The sequence below is a fragment of the Onychostoma macrolepis genome, chromosome 21, assembly GCF_012432095.1.
Source record: "Onychostoma macrolepis isolate SWU-2019 chromosome 21, ASM1243209v1, whole genome shotgun sequence".
NCBI classification, from domain to species: Eukaryota; Metazoa; Chordata; class Actinopteri; order Cypriniformes; family Cyprinidae; genus Onychostoma; species Onychostoma macrolepis.
In genome coordinates, this window is record NC_081175.1 from 24,530,545 (window position 1) to 24,541,661 (window position 11,117).

An 11,117-nucleotide genomic window follows, 5' to 3' on the forward strand; every position below is an offset into this window, starting at 1 on the left:
AGATTATAGCCTAGAAAGTGAGCAAATGGCGCTTCCATATAATCACTAAAAAGCTGTCAATCACTTCAATCACAAGCTCTCTGAACTGCAAATAATAGGCCTATCTTAGTTACATTGTGCCTACATGAGGCGTTTAGCATTGAGTGAATTCTGACGGTGTCACCCTGTATCTATTTATGTATTTCTTTATTAATATCTTAATATATTATTATATCTTATATTGACCATTTGCACACACGAGTATTATCCGATTCGGCTCCTCCTGACCGCAGACGCAGGTTTACAAGCCACTTTTTCCTGTGTTTTTCAGTGATTTTTTTCTTATTAGCTGTTCACGTTGCAGTGCATTATTGGTAGTTGTATTTTCTCAACCTCTGTCAGTTTAGGTAAATGCTTCTAACTTAATATATTGCTACACATACATTTACACTAAACTACCAAAACATATTGTTAAATAGAGGTGAGGTATTTAATAATGATTTTGAGTGAACTATTCCTTTAAGCACAATCACTTCTTTTAGTTCCTACGTCATGTTGAGGGACGGTCAAGATGTCGAGGGGACCTTGGTGATGCCTGGTGCATGCAAAAGAAAGACGTGTCTGAACATCGTCCTCCATCATAGGACAGATTTGACAGGATAAGGCAAAGCCCGACTCCTCTGCAGTCATGATGTGAGCAAGTTGTCAGTGATGATGATGATGAGCATCTGCAGTACGAGTGATGTACGTGATAAAACATTAGTCGATCTGTTGATTTAAAAGTAGTGTTTGATCAGTCTATTGGATTCAGGTCAACAGTTTACATGAAGAGGTCCAAATGACTAGAGCTCATTAAATTGTCATGCATCTTGTCTTGTCATGTAGAATTTGGATGTTATTCAAAACATTGGAATTTTTTAATTATGAAATTAGATTTTTTTTTTTTTTTTACTTGATTGCTCAATAATAGAGGTCATCTCAGAAAAGTTGCTGATACAAGTATCCTAGAGTGCTTTGACATTTTATTTGCCGTTCATAATTCAGGTTGATATTTTCAGGCAATCATTTCTTTTTAGCACACGATGACTGACATTGTGTAAAAAATTACATACTGTGAGTTAATTAGATGCTGATATAATTCACACTTAATTTACAATTCAGTTATATACAAAGCAATGTATTTATATTCACCTTTTGCGCAGTAAGTTCTGGCTTAAAGAAATATTTCACCCAAACATTCTCATATTTTAGCCAAAAGCAATGGTTTGAAGTTAAAAACGTCTTAATGATACATTTGTTTCTTACAAACACTGAATTTAATTGATGAACTGGAGTGGTGTGGTGTGGATTACTGTGATGTTTTTATCAGCTGTTTGGACTCTCATTCTGACGGCACCCATTCACTGCAGAGGATCCACTTGTGAGCAAGAGATGCAATGCTAAATTTCTCCAAATCTGTTTTGAAGAATCTTGGATGACCTGAGGGTGAGTTCATTTTCGGCAATTTTTCATTTTTAGGTGAACTATTCCTTTAATGGCAGTTCACCGAGCAATTTGTGACAGAACTAATTTGCTTCACCTTACAAAATGAGTAGATTAGAACAAATGTCAGTGTTTTCTTGTGTAAAATTAGAAATTACTGTAACCAGAGTTCGCTTTGCTCATGTTTACGGATTTTATTACAAAACTTCTTTAATACAGATAAATAAATAAAGACAATTACATTTGTCGTACATACTGGATTGTAATACTTGTGCAGTACCACTCTTTAGATTCCAGTTTTTATTTGGGGCGCTTCAAAATGAAACATGCTGAACAAAACAGTGATGTGCACCAACACAAGTACATATTTTATTTAACATCAGCCACAGATCTTACAAGTTTATGATATTAAAAAGAACAGAAGTGTCAAATGAAAAGATGAGGCAAAAAATAAATAATTTTTTTAATAAGGAAAATATACAAAGGCTCAAACTCAACTTAGTTTGGCATCCCCCTGAACAAGAGCAGGGAACAGAGAGGGTCTTATGCTCTTAAACACACGTCTTCAACGCTGTTGCCCTTCATCTGCTGAAGCTCTTGGTGGCCTAGTAGCCGATACTGGAAACTAACTCGATTTACAAACTTCCCACTCGACACCATTCTGACCACAGTGTTATCACAGCCGACCTTCATTTGAGCTGATGGGAAGAAAGATATGGAGAGGTTTATGAGATTCTTTGCACACTAAATTGCTCAACACGATTGCTGCTGTAACCAGTGATGATGCACAACAGATAAAGTAGGAATGCTCACCTGGTCCATTAAAGGAGTAGCAAAGATCAGCCATAGGGAACATCTTGGACGTGTCCATGCCATTTCCACCCAGAAGCTCTACAAAGTCTCCAGAACCGGCACAGCCGAAAATGGACCGCTATATGGAAAAACGAGAAGTCTCAAATTCATTATAATTTATCAGTGTCTTTATATCAACTATATATTTTTAATGATATCAAATTAGCTCAATTCAAATATTCTTAAATAAGCAACCGCTCTATTCTATCTCTGTTTGTTGTTCTGAACACCCAGCTTCAAGTTAACCACAGAAAGACTTATAATGAAAATTGTGAAAAATATTTATTTTATTTTATTTTATTTTGTAAATAATACATTTCTTGAAAAGAAATCAGATTTGTGCTCAACTTCAGAATTTTGGCCAAAACTAAGCTGTACTTTAACCCTATAAACAATTTGAAATAATGAAACTGTAAATAAAATGTATTAATTAATCATTATTTTTCTTTATTTTATTTTATTTTATTTTTTAATTTCTTTTTTTTGGGGGGGGGCATTGTAAATCTTTTTTTTTTTTACATTGAAATAGTGAAAATTGTAAATAAAAGTGTATTAAGTAATATTTATTATTTTATTTTATTTATTTATTTGGGAAGGCTGGTGTGTGTAAATGCTACATTTCTTGACCAGAAATGCTCACCTTGAGATCATTGTGTTGGCCAAGACTGAGCTCTCCAATCTGGATCTCCACTGGATAGATGATAGAAAAACTGCAGTTCCTGTGCTGCTGTGGAATGATCATGGTGAAACTGCCCTCTGGGGTCTGAGATACAACATTACAGGCTACAAAAAGAGAGAAAGAAAGAGAGACAGACAGATGGTTAACCATCAGCATCTTGCATGTTAAGCTTCAAGCATTGCTTCTGCATGAGCCATATGTCATTCCACTAACAGTGTAAATGCTCTGAACCTTCAGGACATTAGTGACATTAGTTTTCAAGTTCATCAGTACTGCTGAAAGGCCCACTTTTAAATAATAAATACACAATTTCCAGTGTCATTTTGTATTTCTGTGCACTTACGGAACGGATTGATGAGTTTGCGGAATGTTACTGTGAAGCTGCTCCCTGATTGGTGGAGTCTGAAGAACAGCATGGCGACATTCTGAGACGACCGTACGATTGGTCGAGTCACTCCAGTCTCGCAGTAATCAGAGTAACGCTCATACAGAGGAAGAGGATGGTCCTGTGCACTGGGAAACTTCTCGCCCTTCATTACCCAGCCATCAAATACCTTAAAGACAAAAAGTTTGCATTCAACACCATTCTACTGTAGGAATGATTTTCCAAAGTTATAAATAAATATTATTGGAGTACGTTTTACAAGAAAATACTATTCAAGTCTTTCTACTTCAAAATTTCATGTTTAATTCAATGTGTTACTTGCCAAGAGAATTCTTTCAAAGTACATCCTACGCTATTATTTTTTCAGTGTACTTCAAGTTAACTGTGTTAAACTCTATTTAGTTCAGGTCAAGTTCAGTTTACATAATTCCCATCAGTTCACCCTAACTGTTTCAGGTCAGTTGAGTTCACGCCAGTTTTGTTTCAGTACTAAAAAAATGATCTTAAATTTCCTCATTAATTCAGTACATTAACTTCAACAATATCCCATGTGGGTTTTTCAGTCCTATTAAACTACATCAATCTTGCACAGTCTATGAAAGCTGCACTAGTTTAGCTTTATTCAGAGTGCATAACGAAATTAGTCTGGAATGACTTTTGCTTAATTGGATTTTTAATTAAATTTTTTTAGAGTTGAATGTTAGATAATTGTAAACATGCTTGTTGTTGTAAGGCCTGGTTTAAAATGGCATGACACGTGATCTTTTGTCGCCCTGAATTAACCTGGCTTAGTGTACAATCACAGCTTGAACAGGTAGAGATTTACACAAACACACCAGCTGTTTTTGTCCATATTTAGAACAAAATAAGTGACTTTAATACTATTAAATGACTTTTTGCAAACAACAGGGATGTAAGAACATTTTACCTTTACGAAATCCCCTCCTCTGCAGTCGACGTTGACCGAATCATACTCAATGCTAATAATGTCACTAGGCTCGCCGATGAAAAACACGGCGCAGTTTAGCTGTGGACGTTCTGCTGTGAATGTAAATTGACCCTCTACAGCCACCATATCCAGACATCCTGAGAGAAACAGAGGAAGATCAAGACAAGAAAAGGTGAAAACCCTGAAAATATACATAGTATAAGTGATGAATAACCACTCTTTAAATATTAAATAGTGCCATATTGTGTTAATATAGCGATTAAACAGTTAAAAACTACTTATTAAAACACATATGAAGTCAACATCACGATATAAGTCATTCATTTATTATCCATGACGCGTGTCTTTTGGCAAATGAAGTCCCAGAGGTTTCTGTTGTCACTCACTGAGAGCTCGGCGGTACACAAACTCCTCTGGTAACTCTCGCTTTAGTTCAGAGCTGAGCAGAGATAATAATCCTTCCGGGCTGATCTCGTTATCCTGATAAAACAACAACAAAAACAGAACATGGGAATGACTAGAATTAGAAAAAGGCGTCAAAATAAACAATATGAATAAATTAGGATTGCATTTCAACCAGTGGTGCGCAAGGAAATAAGGATTTTAGGATTCCTTGGATTCAAAAGAGCTTAAATGCTCTTAAAGTTTCATAAAACTTTTCACATTATATAGAAATAAAACATTATACAAATTGCACACAAAAACATAGGCTACAGCCTATTTGATCACACCTATTAAATGCTAAAGCATGTGCAGTAAAAAAAAAAAAAAAGAAGAAGGCTACAGTCGATCTATTTCTGCTTGATCGGATTGAATTTTTAAAAATGTGTTTCATTAAAATGTTTTAAGTTTCCTGACAAACACATTTTGCAGTGCATATAGACGATAGCCTATAATAAAAGTTGCACGTATCATCATTACATTGTTATAATATACAAACATCATATTGCACAATGACTGTTAAATCCAAAACACCAATAAACACACACAGAGCTCACAATAGTTACATCAAAAGTTAATTATAAAGCCATCGAAGTACTCTAATGATATTGTGTGTGTGTGTGTGTGTGTGTGTGTGTGTGTGCGCGCGGGCGCGCGCGTGTGTGTGAGGTGAGCAGGTGTGAATATCTCACCTGTATGTCCAGAAAGCGCGCGTGTCCCCGGAGAGCCGTGACGCTCAACAGGAGGAAACACAGCTGTGCGCGCGAAGTGCCCGACATCTCCGTGCGTCTGTCCGCGAAGATTTGCGCAATAAGAGAAGAATTCCGCGAGCTCCCGACCAGACTGCTCCTTTTATACCCCCTCACATAAATAGAGGAGGGGGGGCTGCCTGTATGGATCAATTGATGTGAGTCCGAGAGAGAGAGAGAGAGAGAAGTGGGGGTGGGGGAGGGGGGTTCTCGAGAGAGAGAGAGAGAGAGAGAGCATGACAGTTTATTCTACTTTTTCTAGTAGTAATTGAATAGACTGGTAAAAGTAGACTTTCAAGCTAAATTGTTCTAATAAAACGGTAAAATCCATGAGGCCGTTTACACTATAAAGAGCAATCGTAGCAGGCTAAGATAAATGTTACCGAGATTCGCCATAGTGTAATTTATTATGAATATGCAGCGACTGAATATTAGTCACTATTTTTAATACATACTAGTATTAAATTCATAATATTTTTTACAAGACAATAAAAGTAGAGTTGTTTTTATATTACACACACACACACACACACACATATATATGTGTGTGTGTATAGTGCTGAGTAGTAACTTAATACATGTAACCTGGATTACATAAAAACTAAATAAAACTAATTTGAGTTTTAAATGTGTTAAAATGCTACTAATCAGACTACTGTTACATGATTGCAAATTATTCACACAACAATAGCAGTAAATTATTCATAATTTATTGATCCTCTGAAGTAGTCAGAATACATTGGTAATCTTGAATACATTACTGACTACAATTTTCATCATGTAATTTGTAATCAGCAATAGACTACACATTGTAAGTAGGCTCTCTCTAGGATTTGATTGTAAACCACCATCGCAGCTTAAAACACCATAAAAAAAAAAAACATGTTCACATTTGGCATCTAGGACCATGTAAACAAGCAAATGTGTTTTGTTTTATTTCTTATTCTTTTGTTTAGTGGAGATGTACTCCTTTTCTCAGCGAGGAATTTCACTGCAGTGGGAGGAAGGTGAGGTGGTCTCACTGAAGTAATGAATGTCACGTACAGTGAGTCAGTGAGGTATGATTGGTTGTTTCAAAGGAATAGTTCAGCTAAAAAAGAAAATGTCCTTTACTCACCGTCATGTCATTTCAAATGTATGAATTGCTTCCTTCTGTGCAAATTAAAATGTCACTTTTTGTGCTATACAGAAAAAAGAAAGTCACACCGGTATGGAACAACAGGAAGGCGAGTAAATAATGTCCGATTTTTTTGCTTTTGAGCAAACTAACCTTTAATAACATTTATTCATTATAATCTAATGAGGCAGCTGAACTTTTCACTTGCATATTAATATTGCTGTCTACTAATTGTCTCAGACTGGTGTTATTTTCTCACACCTACAGTGAACCAACTGTGTCAGGTGAGCCAAGTAACAGCGTTTCACCTCACTAAAACAGATATTCACTGCTCTTAAACCTATTTGCTGTCAGCTTAAAGGTCTTTGAGAATTAGCCGCTGAAAGTCACCTCGGGTCAAAACAATCAGAATGAGCAACACGTCTGGGTGTATGCATGAGGGTTTCTTGAAAACAGACTCATGAGGGAACTAAATAATGTCTCAAAAGCCAAAAGGTGTTTTAGGGTGTAATATTCTAATTAGCTCAATTTAGGAACAACAGAAGTCAAAGGAAGGGCAAAGCCACATTATGAAGCTCAAAAACATGCAGACATATCATGCATTTGTATTCGTTTTCTTTTCTGTGTTTCGTGACCATTTCTCACCCTCTCTCTGAGTGGTCTGTTTAAGAAACGCCCCCTTTTTGCATGAAATGAGTAACAGCGCTGATCACTAGGCTCATGTTCGCTGCTCATACAGCAACATGCATTTATCTGTGTGACGTCAGGAAATTGTGGAAAAGTTTAGATGAGTCATTTTTTGCCGTAGTTCAGTAAATGCTCTTGTTGGATGGAGTAGAAAGTTTTGAGTTCTAACTGTTGCATTGTGCTTTAATAATGCATCAAGCTCTATTATCTCATGATCTGACCCTTAAAAATTAAAATTACATTCATTCAGTTAATTTAAGAATGCATGATACTAGCTGTGTATGTGTGCTTAAGTTTTTGAAAGGCTGCTTTCTAACACATGGCAATGAAACCAACGTCATGCTGCTTGTGTTTCTCCTTACCCAGTGTGTACTATCGTCTTCAGGGAGCTGCAGACGTTCCTACCCATCAAACACCCTATTCTGGCATTTGAAACCCAGCTCTTGTGCTGGTGTCCGCTTCTATCAGAGTCTTACCTGCCCCGGGTGAACTGAAAGGTCAGCTGTCTTTCTCACACTCGCTCTCTAGAGTCAGGGGACATTTGCCTCTTGTGAACTATACAGGGCCAGTACAGTTTTCCGACTTCTGGCAGAATATGAATGATATAGTCAGGCATACTACACATGCTATTATACAGTTTGCATATGTATGTGCACTGTATTTTGTATGTGGTGGATGATCTAAAAAAAAATTCCACAAAATATAGTATACAACCTGAGAATTTTGCATGAAAAACTGTATCCCACAATGCACTTGACCTTCCATTTCTTTCTTTTTTTTTTGTGAAGAAATATCCCAGTTTTGATCAGACTCACTATTTGATCAGACTGACAGAAGTCGCATCACAGAAAATTCGATTAAAATCACAAAATAAACATATTTACTTCTTATGGACCCCAAACAGGTTTCTTGATCACTCCTCCCATCTGCCATTGGTCAAACAAACAGATAGTCCCGCCCCCAACTCATGCCATTGGTTGAGCCAGTGTGGCTGTGTCAGGCTGGTTGAGGTGCTGTGCAAAGTAAAAAACACTGATCCCACAACAAAAATGTCTGGGGAAAACTGTTAACCTGTTACCGATTTTGGTTAACCCATAATTTCATAATTTTTTTTAAATTTGATGAAAGTATATATATATATTTATTTTTTTTCATTTTTAATTAAAATAAATTATTAATATTATTACAACATATAAATATACATTTTATTTAATATTTATTACACACAAATATTGAAGTCACTCAAATTCTGGTAACAAAAAAATTGCAATATATATATATATATAGTATAGTCTTTTATAGTGATTTAAATATGAAAAAATTATGCTAATATATAGCAATTTGCGTAAAAATTACTGTTAAATTTCTAACATTTAAGTTACAGTTCCTGTTATGTACCTTTACTTCTAAGCATTTGACATGCAGTGCTCAAGATGTTTTCAGGCCAAATCTATTCAGCCATACAGCTAAACCACAGTTACACATTCTCTCCCTCATTTGCACCTGTGCTTGTGACTGTTTCCTCACTTGAGCTCAAACCTGCAGATCTCTATGAAACCTAATATACTTCGCCATGTGTTTGCTCGTTGTTTTACGACCTACTATACGCCATGTGATGTGTGTTTATTGGAATCCGACCCAAATTTCTGACTGATCCCGGCTAACTGTGCGGCTTCCCCCCCGCTTCGTTTATTTCATTCCTGCATCCATGCAGTGGAGAGTACAGCGGGAGAGAAGAAAGAATGACGCACTTTGGCAGATAGGAGGCCACTGTTATAGCGTTAATCTTCCATTTCTCCGAGGATATCACTCACACACACACACTTATGCACAGATTGAACACGCTTCAAGGAAAAAGACATATGAACTTGTCTAAATAGGAATGTATTTCCGTTGGCCCTCAGTGCACGCAGATCGAGATGTTGAAATCGCTATGGTATTAGCGATTGGAGAGTCTCATGAGTGTGTTTCTGTGGCTTCATTGTGCTTCAAGAATGACTTATTGACATTTCATAGAGATTAAAGGAAAGTTTGGGATTCAATACAAGTTATACTCTATCGGCAGCATGTCAATAACCACAGAAAATGGACATTTCAACTCAGCTTTCAAAAACAAATAAGAATTGTGTTTATTGCTATGCACATGCAGTGGAAGTAGGGCAAGACAGTTCAAAGAAGAGTTTCAAAGCAGAAATGTGTTTTAAAGCATGCATGTTAATTCCGCTACTAAAATATACATTAAGTTGTCTAAACCATCCTTTAACAGTGGGAATTCTGTTATAGGTGGATAAATGTACACTGTATTTTATGAACAATTTGCAATATGTCCACTTCTGATGTCCTTCCTCCTATCACACTAGTTACTGGGTTTACAATTATGAAACAACATAATAAGTTGTACAAAAATAAATAAAATTTTTGTATTTGCATGGCAATCTATAGACTTCCATTGTAAATGCATTACTGTAAACACAATTTTTGTTCATTTTAACTGGTTATCTGGCTGTAATCAACAGCATACCACAGATAGTTTGGTGGGGATTCGAGATAACAGAACACCTTTTGCAAAGTTAATGCTGGATTACACAGCGTCAGTTTGCTTAGAAAAAAAGAGAACGGACCCATCAAACAGGCAATCATTCAGCTGTGAGGGAGGCAAACACACACACACACACACACACACACACACACATACACACACATGTGTGTACAACATGGAGCATTTGGCAGCGCCCTCTTTGTTAGGATAAATATGATGGATGTGTTTATGAGATGTTCTTGAATGGTATGATGATGGCAGAAAAATATAACCATGTGTTCATTATGACAAAGCAGATGAGAACTTACACATGAAAGATTGGAGAGATCAGCTATAATAATGATAGACATTTATAAATAAATAAAATTGAGAAGATAAATTGGGGGGAAATGTTATTTGCTTTATTAACCCTTAAATGCACTATAAGGTCAAAAGTTTGGGCTTGTTATGATTTTTAAATGTTTTTGCTTATATGTTCTTTGAGGTTGCATTTATTTGATCAAAAATACGGTAAAAAACACTAATATTGTGAAATATTTTTACAGTTTAAAACAAATGTTTTCTATTTGAAGCAATTTATTTCTGTGGTGGTAAAGCTGAATTTTGTCTTCAGTGTCACATGATCCTGAGTCTTAAAGGGGTCATCGGATGCCCATTTTCCACAAGTTGATATGATTCTTTAGGGTCTTAATGAAAATTCTATAACATACTTTGGTTAAAAATTCTCAATGGTAGTGTAAAACAACACCCTTTTTACCCTGTCAAAATCAGCTCTGTTTTCAGCAAGCCATTTTAGTCCATGTTCCTTTAAATGCTAATGAGCTCTGCTCACCCCGCCCTCTCTTCCGTGAGGTGAGGAGCCGTTCTCATAAGACTGTTTACTTTAGCCGCAGAACTTGCTAACTAGCACATTATTAGGAAAGGCAATTTGCAACGATTCATAAAAGAACCATATACTCACTTCTGTAGGTGAGGCTGGATCACTAATGATTCACGCGAACATAAACGCATTTAGGCAGATCGGAGGATGCATTCCCTTTAAAAACATAGGTTATCCACTGCGTCTTCAGCGGCTGAGATGTCGGGAGTAAATGACGACTGCTATATTCATTATTACATCCAACAACAAAACACTTCAATCACTTAGGAGCCATTCTTGTCTACATCTGCTCCAGCAGTGAAACAATGGCGGACTGATGACAGCTCACTCAGGGCGGGTCTAAGGTAAAACACTAGTGTCAATCAACTATCCTGGGAG

At 36.4% G+C, this 11,117-nt stretch overlaps 1 protein-coding gene across 1 annotated transcript; it reads right to left on the reverse strand.

The window, feature by feature from the left end:
• Positions 1-1,806: 1,806 nt before the first annotated feature.
• crhbp (corticotropin releasing hormone binding protein) lies at positions 1,807-5,642 on the reverse strand. The gene is made up of 7 exons (XM_058758383.1): positions 5,460-5,642; positions 4,713-4,806; positions 4,306-4,463; positions 3,336-3,546; positions 2,954-3,096; positions 2,275-2,392; positions 1,807-2,159 (listed from the first exon to the last, which is right to left on the reverse strand). Exons 1-7 carry the CDS (start codon positions 5,544-5,546, stop codon positions 2,005-2,007), a joined length of 966 nt encoding a protein of 321 aa, XP_058614366.1. The 5' UTR covers positions 5,547-5,642; the 3' UTR covers positions 1,807-2,004.
• Positions 5,643-11,117: the final 5,475 nt, after the last annotated feature.